The 21,875-nt window shown below is 46.2% G+C and overlaps 2 protein-coding genes across 3 annotated transcripts in view; both read left to right on the top strand.

The window, feature by feature from the left end:
* Positions 1-1,184: 1,184 nt before the first annotated feature.
* Positions 1,185-17,294, top strand: CASP2 (caspase 2). Of its 2 annotated transcripts, XM_046021352.1 has the most exons (11): positions 1,185-1,332; positions 4,583-4,733; positions 5,026-5,193; positions 5,347-5,428; positions 6,024-6,118; positions 6,381-6,557; positions 11,514-11,642; positions 11,795-11,885; positions 14,578-14,727; positions 14,890-14,999; positions 15,130-17,294. In XM_046021352.1, the coding sequence occupies exons 1-11, from the start codon at positions 1,259-1,261 to the stop codon at positions 15,259-15,261; spliced, it is 1,359 nt and encodes a 452-aa protein (XP_045877308.1). In that variant the 5' UTR covers positions 1,185-1,258; the 3' UTR covers positions 15,262-17,294. The 2 variants fall into 2 exon arrangements, with proteins under 2 accessions (XP_045877308.1, XP_045877309.1); XM_046021353.1 differs by lacking the exons at positions 14,578-14,727; positions 14,890-14,999; positions 15,130-17,294 and adding an exon at positions 11,971-12,035.
* A 4,182-nt stretch (positions 17,295-21,476) lies between these two features.
* CLCN1 (chloride voltage-gated channel 1) overlaps positions 21,477-21,875 on the top strand; it is a 32,114-nt gene continuing 31,715 nt past the window's right edge. The window contains exon 1 of the mRNA XM_046021143.1: positions 21,477-21,587. Coding sequence (XP_045877099.1) covers positions 21,558-21,587 — 30 coding nt within the window. The 5' untranslated portion in view covers positions 21,477-21,557. The remainder of the gene's footprint in view (positions 21,588-21,875) is intronic.

The following is a 21,875-nucleotide window of genomic DNA, read 5'->3' as shown; positions in this document are numbered from 1 at the left end:
AGAAGGAAGAAAAGAAACATCTGAGTGACAACTTTGTTGTTTCTGTTCTGGATGCTTCTCTCTACCAGCTCAGGCTTTCCAGCCATATGAGATGTTAATACCCTTATTTGAAAAATGAGGGTTCCCAGGGACAGTGAAGTTTAAGAATTTGCACAGGGCACACTGCTAGTAAACAGCATACAAATTATTTAAACTCTACTCTTCTGATCCCAAATCCTATTGTATTTTCAAATACAAGGTCACCCACGAATCTCTCCATCTTTACCTTGGACAATTGCTGGACAGGGGTGGGGGACTTCCTACAGACAGAATGGTGGAATAGTTGTGTGTACAGGCAGTGCGGGCTGAGTGTGACCAAGTGTGCTCAGCCTCCTGGATAAGCAAAGCTGAGACAGTTTCTGCCCAGGGGCCGAAGAGCACTCTGTAGTGCTTGTTAACCGGAAGCAGTGGAGTAAATTGCCCCAGCGGGAGAGGCTTCCGATTTTGAGATGGGTGGATGAGGCTGAGAAAGGAAAAAACGGGAGACTGGCGAGGGGTGGCGGGGGATCTAAGGTTCCCTCTTGGATCGCCTGTGAAGCGCTGGAGCCACCCGCACGGTGTCTAGCCGTTAAGCCTCACCCCTGCGTTCTGACCACAGGGTTTTACCCCAGCCCCCGGTCCGGCTTCCTCGGATCCCAACAGAACACCAGATCTTCTGGAATCGTGCTGGGGCTGTGATGTAGGTTTTAGCCACTGGGAGCTGCCTCCTCAGCGGTGCGCTCCCCACTTCGTCATTCACCCACTGTGCGGCATCTCACAACGCCTTCTAGAGCTCTCCATCTCCTCCTTACCCTAGCCCTAATAGTTCAACTTCAATAAAATCAAAAGTCTGGCCAAATCCATCTCGGTAAAGTGCTTCCAATAGGCGGGTGAGGCAAGGTGGGAGGCACCGGAGAGCCAGCCGTGATTTCCGCGGGAACCAATGACCAATCGCATTCCCGCGTAGGACGGAGCGTCTCCGCGTTAGCCCCGCCCCTTCCCTTTCCGCCGAGGGCGCTCTCTCATCCCATTGGACGGCACGTCCAGCGCGAGAGCTCCGTGCCTGCGCGCGCACCGGCAACGGGATGGGCGGGGCAGGCCTCGCGTAGGGGTGGAGCTAGGAGAAGCAATGCGCAGGCGCGGTGTGCGCTGCTGGACTGGGGAGGGATGCAGAGGGCGCCAGGGCTTTCGGTTTGTTTGGATTGTGGGCGGTTCGCACACAGCCCGGGAAAAGCGGTAAATGGCGGCGCCGAGCACGGGCTCTCGGCCTGCCCTACAGCGAAAGGCGCTTATGGCCGCTGACAGAGGGCGCCGGTGAGTGAGGGAGGGTCGCAGAGGTCCTTTATGGGGCCGAGGGAGGGGAGTGCGGGTCATGGCCCGGTGTTCCCAGCCCCTGGAATCCCTGGAAGCAGCCGTGTCCGCCCTTGCTGCCAAGGGTGGGAGGCCGGTTTGAGCCCCCGAGGGGCGCGCAAGCGTCGGCCTCCCGTCGGCCTTGTCCCTCGTGAGCCGACCGCCCCAGCCTGCTTTGTCCAACCCATGGGGGCTCTGAACAGGAGGAGCTCTCCAGTTCTGCCAAATCTCGGCTTCTCTGAAAGATTCTCCATCCTTTCTTTCCCCTTATTCTTTTTTTTTTTTTTTAAGATTTTATTCATTTATTTGACAGACAGAGATCACCAGTAGGCAGAGAGGCAGGCAGAGAGATAGAGGAAGGGAAGCAGGCTCTCCACTGAGCAGAGAGCCGGATGCGGGGCTCGATCCGAGGACGCTGGGATCATGACCTGAGCCGAAGGCAGAGGCTTTAACCCACAGAGCCACCCAGGTGCCCCTCCCCTTATTCTTTTATGACAAACTTTATTCTGTCCCCTTAAAAACGGACGAGACCTGCAAACCTCGGGATACTGCCCGATGTGCATTTGACTTGGATTGAGTATATCATGACACGTATTGCTTTGCGTGTAACGATGAGGTCTTCAAAGCAGTCGACACAGGCTTTGAGGTTTGAGTACTTCGAAAGGACAAGGTGGTTGCGAGACTCGAGTGTGTCTCCGCCTCTGCCCCAGTTGTTTGATTTCATGGCAGGCATCACCCTGGATAACATTTTAATGACTCGCGGTCCAGACCCAGAGGATCAGTTCAGGACTTTGGAGCCAGAACCTGCAGAAAGACAGAATCAAGACTTAAGAATTCCCTTTGTGTTGTTTTCTCCTCTCCTTCCTCCCCTTCCACCTGTGCCCTGAAGTTCTGGGTGATCATGGTTACTTTGGGAAAAGTCCATATTTGAAAGACTTTCACCCTAAAATGGAGTGCAGGGAGGAGCAGGTGTGTGGAGAATGGATAATGGCTTCAGATTAAACTTAATGAGTTTCTGACTGAAAATTTAAGTCTAGATCTTCAAAGAGTCAAGAACTGGGAGTCAGTCAGTGAATTCTGTATATGGATGAGAGTGAATAGGGAGAGGTTCTTTGAGGGGGTTCCTAATGGAATGTCAGCAGTTAAGGGCCAGTTAAAGATCTTCTGAAGGAACAGGAACATAGAAGGCAGAGAGAGGAACTGGAGAGAATAGTATTCAGGAAACCAAGGGCGGAGAAAGTTTTAAGGAGAAAACGCTGCTAGTAAATTAAGAGAAGAAACTTGAGTAGACCTGCCTCACCAGTGTTCCATATCCCGAGGAAATAACCAGCATCCAGTTGTTGGCCTAATAACGTTTTTACCAGAGTTTCATATATCCTGTCATTGTTACTGCTTTGGTGTTTTCTAAGGTGATTTTTTTTTTTTTTTTAATTTCTCTAGATGTATCTTAACAGGCTTCTACTGAAGGTTTGGGGTCACAGAGTATTTCTATAGACTAGAAACCTGAAGTTAAAATGGAGTTTCAAACATCATTGTCCCAAATCCCAGATTTAACCCTAGTTAGCTGCTTCCAGCCTTGGGAATGTTTTATAACTTCTCTGACTCAGGATCCCACATGCCACCGTGTTGGATCTCTCTTAGCAGTTTCAGGACTCCGCCTTTTCCCTCCTCAATAAATCTCTAACCTGGAGTCAAGCCAAGTACATCCTAGAAATGCATGGTATCTAAGTAATTTCTAAGATGCCCGTTTCCCCCCACCCATACATATTTTAACATCTTTGAAATCCATATGCATTTTTAAATAGGTTTTAAGTTATGAACTGTAGATGTTATCTCATCCCTTTCTCACTGCCATCAGGCCCTTACTGTTGTCATGTTTTTGGAAACTAACTAGGCAAGCTGGGGAGCTGTGCATTTAGATAAACTAGGCACAGAGATGATAATGTGTTGGAAATGGAATTTTTAAAATTCATAAACAGAAGCTGATTATCTTTCCAAACCAATAACAAAACCAAAGAACCCTTGAAATAAAGACACCCCTAATAAATTACCAAAACAATTTAGCCTTTATGCTTTAACTCTTTCAGGTGATCTCAAGCTATGTTCATTGTGTTTGTCATGGGTGTTTATCTCCTGTGACTTTCTGTCATACTTGCCACTTACTCAGTTCTCAATTGCAGGATTCTGATCATTTCTAGTGTCATTTTGTCACAGGAACTTGAGTTCTAAAGACCGCAGGTATAATTGGTAGAAGTGGGCTAGAGAGTGATGTGTGTGTGTCAGCCTGTCTCATTTACTTCCCATTAAAGCCAGCCATTGGCTTGAGCTTTGGCCATTGTATCAAATTATTTTATTCCTCACAGGATCATCTCAACTCATAGTATTTTTAGCAGCCTAGATAAATAATGTGACAGGTTTTCTGAGATAATCTCTCTCTCTCTTTTTTTTTTGGTCTCTCATACAATTTTATTTTCTCCCTTCACCATTGTAGTATGATACCCAAATTTTGTCTTAACCGGAGGGTCTGTAAACACAGGCTTAACCAGCCCTCTTACAGGCAAGGCAAATGCTGCTTCTTGAAATGGTCCCACCGTGGAACCTCTGGTCATCCAGCCCAGGTGGCACCCTTGCCTGGCTTTATCTTCACTATAATGTGTGGCCACTTCATTGAAAGTCATTCCAGACTTTAACTTTTCCATGGCCTCTGTGATTTTCTCATGTTCTTCACACAGAATGTGTCTGACCTTTGCTACATTGCCACCACCTTTGGGACCCTGAGCCTTCTTGTCAGAACTGTCACTCCCAGAGGCTGCTCCCCATTACCCTCTTTTCGCCCCTTTCTCGGAACCACTTTTTCCCTTGTGGCAGAACCTTCAACGGCCTGGAATAATCTCTTGGTCTGTCCGACAGAGGAGTAGTCCTTCTTTTGTTTGTATTTTTGTCAAGGTAGATATTTCCCTCCCCTAGACAGACTGTTCACCTCAGAAGATGGTCTCCGTGGAACATACTCCATAAAAAATTATACATTATTTCTTCATGATTAGTGTGTTACCGCTTAATACTACTTTGATTTGAAACAGATTCAATAAAATATGCCTAATATTGGTTATCATAAGTCCCATTCTTTTTATTCTTCCTGCCACTCCCTTTCCACTCCACTCTTCTGTGTCAAATCTTGTACTTGATGGCCTTTCCCTCTGCCTTTTATCTGCAGGATATTGGGAGTGTGCGGCATGCATCCTGACCACCAGGAAGCACTGAAAAAGAACCGAGTGGTGCTAGCCAAACAGCTGTTGTTGAGTGAACTGTTGGAGCACCTCCTGGAGAGGGACATCATCACCTTGGAAATGAGGGAGCACATTCAGGTATTGGGAAGCAAAAGAGAAACGCCAGATCAGTAAACTGGTCGTAGGAGGGGGAACAGAACACGACGAAGTGTGGCAAGGATATAGAACCTTACTAAGGAAATGAAAATGCCCTTCTACCCTAAAGCCTTTTCAGAAAAGATATATAATTTTAAAATATTAGGAAAGACTGCCCCCATACATATATTTCTTCTGTAAAAGAGTTCTTGAGATTACTAGGAAGGTCATCCGGAGAAATAGAATTACAGCTGAATAAGTAAATATGATTTTATGTTATATTCTTTTATCTTAGGCCAAAGTGGGCAGTTTCAGCCAAAATGTGGAACTTCTCAACTTGCTGCCCAAGAGGGGTCCTCACGCTTTTGATGCCTTCTGTGTGGCCCTGAGGGAGACCAAGCAGGGTCACCTGGAGGATCTCTTGCTCACAACCCTCTCTGGTCTTCAGCATGCACTCCCGCCGGTACGGAGCCCTAGACTTGTGGTGGTGTGTTGAGAAGGGTTAGTTTGGTGGAAAAGGAATTTTTGAGACAGGGTGGGGTAGACTAGATTATGGTTTTGTTCAAACTGGACAATCTCCCTAAGGCCTGGCATGGTGGGTCCTCATTTCTTACAGTTGAGCTGTGACTACGACTTGAGTCTCCCCTTCCCGATGTGTGAGTCCTGTCCCCCTCACAAGCAGCTCCGCCTGTCTCCAGGTGAGAATCAATGAGATAACACATCCCACAGATTGACTTTTTTCTTCACTGATATCTGACTTTGCCCTAGCATGATACCTATTTTCATTCATACTGGGAACAGTCTCCTTGGCGAGTTTATTAGGGACTAGCAGCAGAGTTTAGTTGGGGGATTGGCTGGGCCTTGCTTCCCCTCCATCACAGATGATTTTTTTTTTATGGCATTTGGTCCTTGGAGCAACTGGTACAAGTAGGAAATTCCAACACATGACTGGCCCGGCTCCTTAAGGCTGTTACTTTAGGATGAGAAAAGACTACATTATGGGCCACTAGCCTGCTGACTGAGTATCCTAGTGATTAGAACAAGGCTTTTATCAGATACCCCATTCAGTCATTCAGTGGGTTAAGCACCTACTGTGAGTGGGCTCAGTGCAGAGGATCCAGTGGTGAGCAAAAGCAGACAGGGTCTCTGGCCTCATGGAGCTTCTAACAGGGGAATGAGCAAGACCAGTAATTTTTAAACCCCAGTTCAGCAGGGTGCCTTAGGTTATAATGAAGTCCTGGGATTGATTGACACATAGATGGTACACTAGTTTTTCGGCTCTCTGTGCCACAGATACTGTGGAGCACTCCCTAGACAACGGAGATGGTCCTCCCTGCCTTCAGGTGAAGCCTTGCACTCCCGAGTTTTATCAGACACACTACCAGCTGGTGAGTCCTACAGAATGCAAGAAGAAAAGTTGGGAAATGAGACACCCTTCCTGGGCACTTGAACTTAGTTTACACATACACCCCTTCCTGCTTTGTTAGTCAGAAAGTCCGTGCTGATTGGTTATCTTCTCTGAGCACTTCTCTATATTGACTTGGTGGGGTTAACAAGAATATGATGGCTTTGTTTTCTTGAAATGTCTCATTCAGTTGGGGAAACGGTTTCTATCCATAAGAAGCTCTAATTGGCTCCTCTTTCCCCCAGGCCTATAGGTTGCAGTCTCGGCCTCGCGGACTGGCGCTGGTGCTGAGCAATGTGCGCTTCACTGGAGAGAAAGACCTGGAATTTCGCTCCGGAGGGGATGTGGACCACAGCACTCTGGTCACCCTCTTCAAGCTCTTAGGCTACAAAGTCCATGTTCTACTTGACCAGACTGCACAGGTACATCTAATGTGTACGGTAGAGAGCTGAGCAGCTCTGGGGCCAGGCACATCCTCTGCTCCTCTGCCTGCTGGACAGGGCTTACTCAGGTCACTTTCTTTTCTCTACCTTTTTACTCATTCTGTTCTGTCTTACCTTGCAACCTAGTTTAAAAAAAAAGAATTAGGGCCAGTGAGCTGCTTCAGTGTTAACTTCTCAGAGTCACTGGGCTCTCCCTGGATAATACTGGTCCCAGATGGGGTTGTTACTCTCATATATTCATAGACTCAATTCCCAGTCACTCGAGATGTGAGGAGACCCTGAGATTCACCCAACCAGTCAGGAAAGATATTTATAAACCGGGACAACACAGGACATTTACTTCTTGGTTTGACATTGTCGCTTACAAGTCTAGTTATTGATCAGTTATTACGTTGGCAGATGACATTCTTGCAAATGAAAGTTTGCTAGAACTGTCCGTGGCAGTTTAATGAGTTAATGTGGAGAAATTCCTCTTACCAGTTGTGTGACCACAAGACAGATCTTAGGGGAGATTACTTCTAAACTGGATTCCTACAAATCACAAGCGTTTTCATTATTCCCTGTTAACCCTCAATTACTGAGCTATACTGCTGATTTAGTTACCTTTAGGTATTTCTGTTCTGAAGTTGATAGTAGCCTATTAGTAAATAGATACTAATTATCCATTTTTTTCCATTTCCATCCCTTTCCTCTTCTTTAAAGTTTTAATTTTAATTCCAGTTAGTTACACAGTGTTATACAGTGTTAAAACAGTTTCATGTATATAGTATAGTAATTCAGCGCTTCTGTACATTACTCGGTGCTCATCATGGTAAATGCACTCCCAAATCCCCATCACCTCACCCATCCACCCCCACCCCTAATTCCTTATTTTGATTCCAGAATAATAGCACTTTCCTAAACTTGCCTTTGGGAATTTCAGTGGTAAAATCAAAGTTTCTAGGACATTCACTTCGATTTGTTGAGATAGGGAATCAGTTTTGTCTTCAGCATTGTCTGTGATTTTTATTTCTGTATCTTAGCTATCTTCCATGAGAATGATTGTGTAAGAGCATGTGACTCTTGATGTTGGGTTGTGAGTTCAAGCCCCATGTTGGACATAGAGCTTACTTTAAAAATTAATTAATTTTGAGCACTTTATAATGGTGGGGGGACTATGTTTGCTATACTAAAACTTTTTTAAAGTGTGAATCTTAAATTCATAGGACCTCAGTTAGATGAGGGAGTCTTGACATCAGCAAAAGTAGAAGTACTTACCCTTATATTCTGAAGAACCAAGCAAGAGTAGACAGTGTCTTCTACAGTAGTTAAGAGAATGAAACAATCCACCTGGGTAGATCTGGTCAGAAGGATAAATGAAGGGTGTGAGACTTGAGCAGGACTTGAAAGAAGCTACTCAAGCACAGAGGAGTGGTGAAGGAGTCCTAGGCAGGGAGACTGGCCTACAGATAGGAAATGTGTGTGTGATATTAGGGACCTAATGGGTAAACCAAATGCCTAGGACAAAGGAGTGCCAAGAATAAGATTGGGATCAGAATGCCATGGCCTTGAACTTCCATGTTTTAGAAAAACATTAGAAGGGGCACATGGGTGTCTCAGTTGTTATGCGTCTGCCTTTGGCTCAGGTCATGATCCCAGGGTCCTGGGATCAAGCCCTGCATCGGGCTCCCTGCTCTGCAGGGATTCTTGCTTCTCACTCTCCCTCTCCCCCTACTTGTGTTCTCTCTCTTGCTGTCTTTCTCTGTCAAGTAAATAAATAAAATATTAAGAAAAGAAAAGTAAGAGAAAAACATTAGTAATTCTTTTAACAGAAAGTTGATACACTCACAGTGATGATTCAGGGCACCATTGAAAAGAACAAAGTAGAGACCAGTGGCAGGGAATCCAGTGTGGAGTTGATATAATGCCAATACAAGATGTTGGGAGCCTGGACAAAATAGTGGAACAAGAGGGAAATAATAGGTATGGAAAATAGCACAATGGCATAATTGTACTATAAGAGCTTGGTGGTTAAATGATTGCATATGGAAGAAGGCAGAAAAATTAAGTGAGGAATTGAGAGTTCTCAAGAGATGTCAGGACCAAAAATGTAAATTTGGGCATTACGTGTGTAGGAGAAATACCTTGAATGATGAGAGTATGAGATCTTTGAGGAGCGTAGAGTAATAAGAGCAAAAAGCATAGGACTGAATCTTGGGATGGAACCCTCCCTGTGCAGCCTCGTCCTCAGCTTTGGAGGTTCAGAAATGTGAGGAGGACATTGCAAAGTCAGTTTCCAACAGTGGCCAAACTCCGAGATACAGTTAAAACCAAGTAGTTACAATGGGTATGATAATTTGGGCGTCTGCACAGAGTACTTTCTTTGTGATAGGACTTCTCAAGAGACTCAACTCTTTTACCATCTGATTATTGGATGAGCCAAAGAGAACCAAAAATATTAAGATCCTCTCCCCCTCCCATTATACCTTTTGACTTCAGAAATAATTGCATTTAAAAATTCAAAGTAGTATAGTCTTAGCTAACCCTCTCACTTGACAGTGCTGGACAGCGCACTGGTATTCTCACCGCTTGTGTGGGTTTTCAGATTTTCTCTTTGTCATCAAAGTCTTCTGTCGCCATGCCTCCCTCCTGAGGCTACTAGTTCTAGAATTACAGTTTATCCTGTGCTAGGAAATGAGATACATTTTAAGTGGCAAATTTCCTTTTACCATGTGGTATTGATTTTTAACTTGCATCTGGGTTACAGACTGCGTTGAAACTGTAAGGCTGCACTCTGGGCCATCCCTGGAAAATGCAGCTAGCCATCAAATTTTGCATATCATCTCAGAGGGTTTATAGTTTATTCCCTTGTGTCCCCCAACCTCCAGTCAAAAACACAGACAAGAGTTAAGAACCTTGCTATTTTTAGAAATACTATAATTTTATCAGAAATAAATCTAGAGGGGCGCCTGGGTGGCTCAGTGGGTTAAAGCCTCTGCCTTTGGCTCAGGTCATGATCCCAGGGTCCTGGGATTGAGCCCCACATCGAGCTCTCTGCTCAGCAGAGAGCCTGCTCCCCTTCCTCTCTCTCTGCCTACTTGTGATCTCTGTCTGTCAAATAAATAAATCTTAAAAAAAAAAAAGAAATCTAGAGATTCTCTTTTAAGCTGTGCTACTTTTGGAAAATTTCCCCCCAAGTGGATAACCCCCAGTTAACCAGTTTAGTACTGTTAAATTCTGTTACTGAGTGTGTGTGTTCTTACTTGGGCTTTGTTGTCTTCTGTTTACTGATCTAAGTCTCACTTAAGTTCAAAATGCTCATGAGTAGATGCCAAACATGTTTTTATTGCCTTCTTCCAGCAAAATTAGCATCAACTACTCTGTTAAAATTCCAAATAAATAAAGAAAATCTTTAAAAATAAGGATTCTATTATGGTCAACTCCAGAAGAACATTCATACTTCTGTAGTCTATTGAGATTATATATTCCTGAAATAAATGAGTTTGGATATCTTTTTGTTATCTTAAGATTTCCAGTATTATGATTGGCTTCTCTTGACCCAGAAAATGTACATACTTTTCAATCAAGAAGACTTGGAAGTCTTCTATACAGTTGTCTCTGTTACCTGCAAACAGAAGTATTCCAAACAGACAGTTCTCAGACTTCAGCATGTCAAAGTCACCTGGCGGGCTTATTAAAATAGTTTGCTGCGACCCAAAATTTTGCATTTCTTGCAAGTTTCCAGAACACACAAGTGTGCTTTTTATTGGGAGCTGTACCTGATAACTGTTAAGTAAGGTTATGCTGTAACTGTCCTCCCTAGTTTGCTATCATTATACTCATTGTAGTTCACTAAAATTCATAGTAAAATGAAATTGTTTTCTCTCTTCTGGTCTCAAATAGGAGAAACCACTCAGACTTCTTGAGTCGTAGAGGAGGCATAGGTTTAACAGTTTGTATTGGATTATTTACTATTTGGTGTAACTTTCCGTGGATGGGCCAGTTGCTTAACGCAGAGTGATACTTGTGTATGGCAACCTGGTACACCGTAAAGAAGAGTCTTAAGTTGGACTAAAGATGGACCGGTAGTAGGTTTCTGAAAAGATAACATTGCTACTCTGTGTTAGAGATGTACACTGTAATAATGGCCGAATGGCAGAATAATGCAATATGTGCCAGACATTGTTATAAGTCCTTTCTACATAGTATTTCACTTAATCTTTTTATGAAATTGGAGAACATTTACTCTTCGTTATCTTCTTACAAAATGAATATTAGAGATTTGAGGGGCCAAAAAACTGAACTCGTTTCAGTTTGTGAACCCAGGGCTCAAACCCAAGTCTTTCTGATCCTGTGGCCCATGTATGTAGCCATGGTCCTGCGCAGAATTCTCCAGATGGTGTGCTCTTCCACGCATGGCGCATTTTACCCAGATACTGTCGGGTCCCGGGGAATGTAAAATCTGGGGCCGAAAGCAGCACGGAAGTACTGTCATTCTCTATTATCATGATTCCATTAGCCCTTTGTCAGAACAATTTATTTCCTTATGGCTGGATAGGTGTTTTACTCATTCCCAGCTCACCTGGTGGTCCCCCTTATGCCATTTATATTTATATAGAGAGCCTTTGCTCTTAGAAAGGGATCAGATTGATGACTGGGGAGTGGAGAAAGTTAACTAGCACTTAATTAGCTTTATTAGTATCTTGGTTTAGTCCAGGAGCTCTTGACATATCTCAGTGAGTCTGGATTCTGTGAGATAATATCCAGAATTCTGTATCTGAAGTCATGCATCTTTCTGATAAGTCCGCAGCCTTTTTTAGCCTTTCCTAGGGTGTCTGACTTCTCTTTTCATTGACCACGGTAATAAACAGCTTAGGGTTAGGGTTTCAGAAACCAAAGAAAGATTCTGTTGGTGCTGACTGCAGTGAACAACACTAAAATGTGCTTTTCCTCCAGGAAATGCAAGAGAAACTTCAGAACTTTGCCCAGTTACCTGCCCACCGTGTCACCGACTCCTGCATTGTGGCGCTTCTCTCTCACGGTGTGGAGGGAGGCATCTATGGTGTGGATGGCAGACTGCTTCAGGTGTGTGTCATCTTGTGGCGACAGCTGGTCATGCTCGATGACTTCCCCTCCTGCCTACCTGTCTCTCTCGTAACGGTTGCCGTAGTACATGGGGGACCCAGAAAGGCCTGCGGTCTACTTAACCTCTCTTCTCTTTTCTGTCTTTCTGGCAGCTTCAAGAGGTTTTTCGGCTCTTTGACAACGCCAGCTGCCCAAACCTACAGAACAAGCCGAAAATGTTCTTCATCCAGGCCTGCCGTGGAGGTGAGTGCCCTGGCAGGTCAGCACCTGGGTGGTGGCTCCTGGGCAGCCTCCCACCAGCTCTCACTCTCCTGTTTGCTCCTCTCAGGTGCTATTGGATCCCTTGGGCACCTCCTTCTGTTCACTGCTGCCACCGCCTCTCTTGCTCTGTAAGTGTCTCCCAATGCATGGGGTGTGCTGGGACTTGGGCAGCCCACGGCTCTCAGGTTGGTCAGCTCTCTGTGCACCGCCGTCTCCTCTTCTCAGGACTCTCTTTATCAGTGCCTTTGCCTTCTTCCCGGAGAACTCTCACTTCTTCTGTGCTATTAACCCTGGCGTGCTTGTTTTTGTTACCCATTGCAGTTAAGGAGCGTCTGTCTCTTTCTGTCTCTCCCTTCATACCCTTCCTCTTTTCTTTTCTCCGGCCTCTTCCCCTCTTCTCTTCTCATCTGCACTCCGTCGTTGCCTCTTCTCTGCTTCATCCCTGTAGCGTGCAGGCCAGGAGCGCAGAAGCCCAAGCCGGGCTGTGGTTCTCGCTCATCCTTGAGCTGCTTCCATTCCTCTTCTTTCTCGCATGCAGTCTCCTAACCTCGAAGAGCCGGGACACCGAGGCTATGCTCCGAAGACATGCTGGCATACTTCTTCTCCTAGAGGGAAACCATAATAATTAAAAGCTCTAACCACTTTTAATCAGTTATATCAAGTTAGAGAAGTTCCTTGATGTCCCTCCACCTTAATTTCCTCCATATAAACTGTAGGTAGTAATCAGACTTACTTCATAATGTTGTTGTGATAATTGAATGGAATAATATGTATGAAGGGCTTATTTTGCACCTGGCTCACAGTCCATCCATGGATGGAGTAGTCAGTAGGGCCTTTCAGAGGAGACAGGGATACAAGATGACAAGCACACCAAGACTGAAAGGACAGCCACCCTCCCCCAAAATGTTGTCCTGGGCCAGAAGTCTGTCTGGATCTAATTTAAAGAAGGGGCATCGGTAGGTGTGTAGTAAGATGAGGCTGGCTGCAGGCAGTACATCCGCTGAAGAGAAACCTTTAGTCAAACTGAGATTTGGGGCTTCAGCAGATGATGGTGTGGAGCTTTTGGTAGCTCAAGAAATAATGTGATGGATTCTTTTCCAGGACGATTACCATGATGGAGAGCGACAGTGAGGAAAGAGTTTGTGAGGGCAGGAACTTACTGTTTATTCACCGGCTGGATGCGCAGACCCGGGGCACTGCCTGATACATGGTAGCACTTAATAAATATTGAACAAAGGGATGAAAATTAATCTTCTCAAAAACTGTAGCAGTCACACAGAAAATAGATGGGATTTTGTGTTACTGGGAGAAGCAGTAACATTTATTGATTAATAGATCTGAGACTTGAAGCCAAGAAAGAAAGTTTTCCTTTTCCTTGAGGGACACATTTAGATTGGCCTGTTGCCTTCAGGAGGTATTACTGGCCAAATAAAATGAAATAAAGACATTTATGATCATTTTCTCTTACTGTGTTCAGAGATATATGTACAGTGTCAGATCTGGATAGGGAGAATTGCTCTTTCCTGGGGTTAATATGAATCTTCTCTCTAAATTGAAATCCTTCAAGAGATGACCTTTGAAGATTTGAACTCCCCTGTCTACTGTCATACTCGTTAGTTAATATAACTGATGTCTATAAAATTACTCTCCTTGCTGCAGTTGCCTGGCTCCGAAACTGGAGTGTGAGGTCTGTAAGGGCAGGAATCTTTACATCCTGGGGCTTAATGCAAAATAGTGCCTGACACATGGCAGTTGCTCAATAACTTTTTTGGGGATCAGCGAATTCTGGTCAATTCCCCGTAATTCTTCAAGCTTCACTCGCCTTTTGGGCTCTCAAGTGTTGCCTGGCGTAGGAGTACTGTAAAGGACTCTGCTTTCTTATTTTTGGTGTGTTGAGCTATGTGTCTTCCCTGTCTCTTTTTCCTACTGACTGCATCCCACCCACCTCCAAAATAAAACGGCAATATCCGAAAACGAGTATGTCTGAGCATAGTTAAGGCCTGGGTCAGGAGGTTTGACATGTAGTCCAGGTATGTTGAAAACTGCTAAAATTTAGTAAGTGTTCTTTTTCAATCATATAGAAGAAAATAATCAAATTATCCCAATTTTTAAGTTTTTCCTTTTACAAATTTCTCTTAAATCTTGGATGCCTGCCACAATTTGACTTATGAAATTAATAAGGAGTAAGTAACCTAAAAATACCAAAAGACTTAGAAACTTGATCACGTTTGGGGTTTTTAAAAATTTTTTTATTGAAACATAGATTTGAGGTGATTTTCATACATCGTGCATGTAGTCATCATATTATCCACTTATTAACTTGGTTTTCCTATGTATATATAAAACTGATTTGTCAGTATTTAATTATGTATTGTCATAAAAAGCACTGTGACTTCCAGGTGTATTGCTAATTGAACAAATAAAGACATAGGATTTTTAGTTCTGATTACAAGAAGTGTTTGATTGGCAGTTTCCGTCTTGCGCAGAGTGCGTGAAGCTGGGCAGGAATGGGAGTAATGATTATTTTTTTTTAATTCATCAGCCGGAGATTGGAGGCAGCAGCTGGAAATGGCTCTTCCCAGTCAAGGTGGCAGGGAACTCTGGCTTGCCTGTGGCAGGCTCAGGAGCCACGGGAGGAAGTAACGTCTTTGTGCATTGTCTGCCTTTGCTACAGATGAAACGGACCGTGGGGTGGACCAGCGAGACGGAAAGAACCACGCAGGATCCCCTGAGTGCGAGGAGAGTGACGCCAGCAGAGAGGAAATGCTGAAGACCCGACTGCCCACGCGCTCAGACATGATCTGTGGCTATGCCTGCCTCAGAGGTATTTGGAGCTCCGAGAGGGAAGTCCCAGAGACGTGGACGTTTGCCCCCGGCTCTCTGAGTGGGGAGGGTACAGGCTGCCAGGGAAGTCAAGTTTGGGACGCCCAGCCGCGTAAGCCGTGCTGTGACCTTCACACTGTGGCTGGCACCGTCCTTGTTGCAGGGACCGCCGCCATGCGAAACACCAAACGGGGTTCCTGGTATATTGAGGCCCTCACGCAGGTGTTCTCCGAGCGGGCTTGTGACATGCATGTGGCCGACATGCTCGTGAAGGTCAGTCATCTCCGTCCGCCTGTGTCTGCTCAGGTTCTGCCCTGCTGCCTCGCCCTGTTTGTCATCGTCTCTAGCTGCCCCTGGTGCCGAGAGGCTGAGACGCGGGCCTGGGGGGTTTCTGTCTTCGCAGGTGAACGCGCTCATCAAGGAGCGTGAGGGCTACGCCCCCGGCACGGAGTTCCACCGCTGCAAGGAGATGTCCGAGTACTGTAGCACCCTGTGCCGCCGCCTCTACCTGTTCCCCGGCCACCCTCCCACGTGACGCCGTGCCCACAGCCCTGCTGCGCGGAGGCCTGATGGCACCTGTCCTCTTCCGGTGCGCGCTGTCTCTTCCCCCTCAGGGACTGGGAATCTCCAGGGCTTGTGGAGCCGGTCCTCTCCGCCCGGGTGCGCGGGGCCGCAGGCCAGCCCCTCCTGTGGCAGCTCCCTCCCTGCAGAGCGGGCTCCAGCCGGACGGGCAGCTGCAGTGGAGGAGCCTGGCGGGCATGTTAGGAGCACAGTGTCTTTATGGGGAGAGGGCGTGTGGGTTTCCCCGCGGTTTGTGTTCACTTCTGCCCCCAGGTCCTCGGTAGACAGCACGTGGGTAATTGCTTTTATTACATTAGCTAAGACGTTTCGGAGACCGTCCCCTGTCTTTCTTTTTTCTTTCATAGGTCCACCCCATTTACCCCAGACTGAGAGTTCGGAAAGTGTTCTGATGCAAAGTAGACATTTTTCATTTTGCCTCAAAAGGGCACACAGGACTGGCGGCACATTGCTTCCGCGTGTGTGGTCGGGACCGCAAGGCCACCCAGTGGAAGGCTGGGGTTCTCCGCTCCACAGTTGGCTCCTTTGGGCTCAAGGAGTCCTACTGAGGATCCCTGGTACCTGGAACTCCTTGATCTTTGCTCAGGGAAGTTCCAGAGTTTTCTTAATCAGAGATTCTCTCTCTGAGCTTGTTACTGAGATGAACCTCAGCAGAGAGTGTTAGCAGAGGCAGCTAAGGGTGGTATGCTTCCTCATACTCTAACCTGTCACCTTATCTTTTGCTTCCTCTGAAATGTCTTTTTCTAAAAAAAAATCCTTGTTATTATCTCCCTACTTCCTGTTTCTCGCCTTTCACCTTCTCCTGTTTACTGCTGCCACCAAATCTGTGTAATATACTGCTTAATTGGATCATTGGGCTGCTCACAGATACAATGTGGTAGCTTGTTCCTGCTTTCTGTTTCAGTATTAAATCCCCTTTGATTTTATATGGCCCCTTTTCCCTTCTCCCAGGTCTCCATCTTAGAGAGGCTGTTGCTGTACGTGCTGCGTCCCCTACAAACCTTCTTTATCTGTGCCATGTGTCCTGTTTTCCCTGTTCTTCAGGGACTTCTCTTGTCCCTCCAGTCTGATCTCTATATTTTGGTTTGGGGTTTTTAAATATAAATCTGATCATCTCACTCCCCTGCTAAGATTTCTATTACACCTGAAGTAATGTCCAAACTCCTAACCTTGGCCTGTATGGCTCCTGCCTTCCCCTTGAACCTCATTAAAGGCTGATTTCCTTCTAAGTGACTGTCCCAGCGCCATCCTCAGTTTCTCAAACATGCTGAGGTCTTTCCTGCCCTGGACCATCACAGACACTTTTCTGGGGTCTGCTGAGCTCCATTCCTCACAAGTCTTGGCTTAAATGCCACATTCTCGTGGAGGCCTTCTTGGGTCATTCTGTCTAAATAATCTTCCATGTTTCTTTATTACTGTGCCCTGTTTAATTCCTTCATTGCACTTAGCGCAATTTATAATTACGTTTTTGCTTGCTTCACTTGGTCATTTCTGTTTCCCCTACTGGATTGTAAGCTCCCTGAGGATAGAAACCTTGTCTCTGTTTCTTTTGTTCACCAGTATATACCCAGCACCTGGCACATGGTAGGTCTTCAATAAATGTTTTTGGGTGAAGAAAGAAAGCAATCCTGGCTAGAATCCTACTTCTGGACAAAATTTCCCTTGAACAATATACACAGTTTAGTATTTATACTCTAGGTTTTTCCATGTGTTTTGTTTTATCCACTGAGAGTACTAGCTCGTGAAGACAGATGTCATGTGTCAGACACCATCTTCCGCATCTCCCAAGATCCCTGGCGCAGTGCTCAGCCTGTAGTAGTTCAGGTGCTCAGTAAATACTTGTTGTGTGAGCCGGGGGCTTTGGAGACTTTTGCTGAGTCCTGCTCTCGGATCAGTATCATATGGAAGTATTTAGGTGATAGAACCTTTCCATTTCCCACTGCCAGGATTTTATATTGCCTTCAGGTGCCAAATAAATGCTCATATTTATTGCTGATGTGTGCCTGACATCTCTTTTTCCAGATAATCTTCTGAAGTTCACATATTCTCATTTTCTTGGCCCTTTACAGCACTCCTCACCCCCTCCCAAGGCAAACAGAGCTGAACACCCTTCTTCCTTTGCTGCCACGATCTTTGTTACATATACTGGTGGGGGCCCATCGCAGCTGTCTTAGCCATACGCAACTGCCCAGAATATAGCTGACACTGGGATTTCTCAGGGTCAGAGGAGACCTAAGAGTTATTAGCAAGCAGTGTTGGTTCTGGATTATGTAGATTATGGGATGGAGGCTGGAGAAGGAGATTGGGCTGGAATTACAAAATGGGGAGGATTATAGAATCTCCATGGTCCCAAGTTGGATTTAAGGTTTTCTAGAGTGGATATGGACTGTGAGAGAACTCAGGGCAGCAGGAAAGAGATCTAAGCAGTGGGCTCTGTAGGTTGGTAAATTCTTGGGTTGCAGTGTGTCCAAAGTGTATGCGTGGAGAGATGAGTATGTAAGTGCACGTGGGCTATGGAAGGAGATGGGAAATTCTTTAGGAGCATCTTGGTAGTAATAAGCATGGGTGGGACCTGGGGGAAAGTGGTTGGGAGATAGGAGGAGGAGGAAGATCAAAAAGAGATTAAGTTGAGCTGTGAGGCCTATCAGCAAGTGGAGGGAGGAGAACTGGCTGAAGAACACAGGAAGGCGTGAAAAGCCTGCTGACTCTGCTTGGCTGCACCGCAGTGGAAAGCAGGGGCTGTCCTCAGGAGAAGAAGGGTTGCAGAGTCTCGAAGAGGTTAAGAAATTACTGGAGCCATAGGAGTAAGCAGAGTGCCCATTTCCAGCATAAGCAAACTTTCTGGAAGTGTACGTTGGGGAATTACAGAGCGAGGCGCTGGTTTCTGACTCGGATTGCGTGTCCTTCCCACCCCGCCCTTGAATGAGAGTATCAGGTTGAATTTCATAGCTCTCTTCCCTTCCCCCCTGCTACCTCTGCCAGGGATTCTCTGCTAAAATTATCCCCCTCCCTGAGCTGGGGGCTGCCCTTCTCTGCTGCTCTCCTCCATCCTGCTTCCTGTAAGGGGGAAGAGGAAACGGGGGCCAGGAGAGCGGAGCCGTGATTGGAGGGGTGGGCAGGGCAGGCATCTTGTCTGGTCAGAGGAGGAACACAGCAAAGACCGCCGTGCCAAGGGACCACTTTCACCTTTACCATCCGCCCTTCCTGCAGGCCCATGATCTAGTCGTTTTCCCAGTCATTTTTTTTTTCTTTCAGCAGAAGGAAATGAGGCCCAAAGACTTCAAATACACAAAAAAAGAAGAAATGTAGCTTTAAGGCCACGAACTCTAGACTTAAATAGGTTTTGAAGGCTGGCCCCAACCTTTTGAGATACTGGAGACCTTGGCTAAGGTACCTAACCTCATGGAACCTCAGTTTCCCTTAGCTAAGAAGGAGGGAAATTATTTCTCCCTCAAAAGGTCCCTGTGAGGATTAAAAACATGAGGCAAACTCACAACACGGTGTGAGCAGGTGTTAGCGCACTACAAATGCTTGAGGACCTGCCACAGTGAGCTTCAGTTCCGTAACGCGTTCATACTCAGGGCAGACACTGGTAAATTTTCTTTTATTACCATAACCCCCCAAGTTACTGCCTTTCTGTAGAAACTGAGGTCAGGATGTGAAAATGTTACCTTGAGTGTATGCTTCTTGCTAACAGTATTGTTTTGGGGGCTTCCTAGCATGAGATTTTTTTTTCCCCCTCACTTTTTTGGGGAAAAAAGATTTCTCCCACTGAACTGGGAGAATGAGCCTGAGACCAAAGATTATTCCATCTTTGTGTCAGCTAGGTAGATTAGGCAAAAGGTGTATCATGTTTGAAAATCCAGAAGCGGGGAGAGAGAGAGACCTATCCAGGGCTATCAGGAAGATCTTCTGTAGGCCTTGGAAGGGACCAAGGATTTGTCAAGATCTGTGGGGCAGAGTCCAATGGGGAGTAGAGGAGAAATGACTACCAGTGAGGACATCTAGAGAGAAAGTGTGGGGTGAGGGGGTCACTGTTGCCTAGGTGATATTAGGAAGTAGGTGGTCCTGGGTTTGGTGCCAGGCTGGATGTACAGAGGGAAAGTGACAGCCAGAAGCCCTTAAAAGTGAGTAATGGTGTGTCGTCCAGTGGGCTGGGGGGCCAGATTTGAAGAGGTCTGGAAACAAGGGTATAACCCAGAAAGTTCATGCTTAAACCAATGGAATTCCAAGGGGCTGGCTCGCTCACACCCACCTATACTCCCACACACACTTTCCCCTCCACACGCATTCCATATGGTTATTTTTGACAACCTTCCTTCAAATAGCAATTCCAGAAGCCTCTAGGTTTTATTTGGTGTCATGGACCTCAAGAAAATCTATTCAAAATATCAGAAGAATATTTACCTTACACAATATACAACCTAATAGAATGCATGCATGTTTGCAAGTTTGTTTCCAGATTTTGGAGCTTTTCACAGAACTCCCCAGAAGCCCATCTTCCAAATACGACCCTAAGCACCCTAAGCACGGTCCCTGTGAGTTATTGGGTGGAGGGTCGTCATAGTGTACATTTTATTTTCTTGTTCTCTTACAGGATGGTAGCCCGTGAGATTTTAACTATTTGTGATGTCAAACTCAACATAATTACAAATCCTTGCTTTCTAGCATTAGCCGCTGTACATCTCTTTGACCCTCCCAATTTCAAGATCTGGTCTTTAGAATTGCAGCTGGCATTTCTTTTTTTTTTTTTTTAAAGATTTTATTTATTTATCAGAGAGAGAGATCACAAGTAGGCAGAGAGGCAGGCAGAGAGAGAAGAGGAAGCAGGCTCGCTACTGAGCAGAGAGCCCAATGCGGGGCTCGATCCCAGGACCCTGAGATCATGACCTGAGCCGAAGGCAGCGGCTTAACCCACTGAGCCACCCAGGCGCCCCGCAGCTGGCATTTCTACTTGGTTTGGTGGAATGAGGATTTTCCTGGTCCCACTGGCCTTCAAATCTTGGAATCTGTAACCAGGTCCTGATTTTCTAAGGAATAGTAAAGAAATAGTAATTGTGTTCTCGGGATTATGGATGTCCTTGTAGAAACTGGCTCCCTTAGGAGAGCCATGCTCCACCAACAGGTGACAGTCTGTTTCTGAAACCCCCCCAAAGAATCCACGTTCACCTTGGCACTGTACTGTCCGTATTAAGAGAGTATTCCTTTCATTTAATACCTAATACTTAGATCTCTTATTTTCCTTCTGCCTACAGAGAAGGTGAAAGTCACAGCCTTCAAGTCCCTCAAACTGTCATATGTTTTTAATCATTGCTGGTGGATTACAGGCCTTCAAACTGTAGGAGTTGTGTTAGAAAACATGCTTTTATTTAAAAAAAAGATTTATTTATGTAAGTAGTCTCTGCACTCGACGTGGGGCCTGGACTTACAGCCCCACGATCAGGAGCTGCATCCTCCGTCAGAAGAGCCAGCCTGGTGCCCCAGAAAACCGGCTTTTAACGGCGTCCGTCTCACCTGCTTTGGGCGGTCTCAGTCAGCTGAGCTCAAGATTTAACTGTAGACCAGATGATTGGTGTCCCTATTCTGCTGTCCCTGAACTTGGAATATCCTGGGGCAGATCCTACTTGGTGACGGATTCTAGACTGTACATTGGCTCGTGTTTGTAACTTCTAAGGTGAAAAGTTCACAGAGGAAGGAATGTCCTAGGAAAATCAGTTTTTTTAAAAAAGTGACAGCAGATAAAGTAGTTTGGCCTTGGCCAAAATCTGTTTATTGATCGGAAAAGGGAAGACGAGCAGAGTACTTCCCCGTCATCTTTTATGTTTGTGGGACTCATGATGAGATAAACTTACTCCCTGCCCCCGACTCCGGCCTCCTGCACGCCTCTGGCCCACTTCCCCTTCTCCCCGGTTATCTAACCTGCCCTGATAGACCTAGGCAGGTGCTCCACAGTCTAAGTAGAAGCTCAGTCCCTCCGTGAAGAGTCCAGGCTTCTGGCGTGATTGACATATCTGTCTGGGAAGTGGGAGAAAGGCCGGAATCCATGGCTGTTACCCCTGCTTCCCACACCCAATGGGTAATAAGGGTGCGGTCAAGAGGATGACTCCAAAGCATCATAAGCAGCGTCTGGCAGATAGAGATAGCTAAGCTGGAGGAGAAAACTGAAAATCGGGAGGGTTGGGAGAGCTGGTCCAACAGACGAGGACTCAGTCTTGGGACGGTACCGAGCTGGGAGCAGCCCAACAGGAAAAGATGGCAGAAAGGCACCAGTTACTCTCTCCGGTGAGTTACCCTCTCCGGTGAGTTACCCTCCCGTGTCCCCAGAAGTGAGAATCGCTCCGGCGGCCACCCCTCACCTCTCCACGCATGGCCGAGAGGGCAGGACACTTGGAGGCTGCAGATCTGCCACTCCCGGGGCGCGCACAGGTTGGAGAGCACGCTGAGCTGCTCTCTGTCCCCCTCTGAGCAGTATTTGTAGAGGGCCCAGTGGCTTGGGGCTGGAAGCCTCCTTGTGGCTATGGAGGAGGACAGCGCCGCTGGCCCTGCTGAGGGAATTCCCTGCGGGGCTGT

Source organism: Meles meles, chromosome 10 (assembly GCF_922984935.1).
Source record: "Meles meles chromosome 10, mMelMel3.1 paternal haplotype, whole genome shotgun sequence".
Taxonomy (NCBI): Eukaryota; Metazoa; Chordata; class Mammalia; order Carnivora; family Mustelidae; genus Meles; species Meles meles.
Note: the sequence above shows the minus strand (reverse complement) of the source record. Positions and strands in the feature narration are given on the sequence as shown.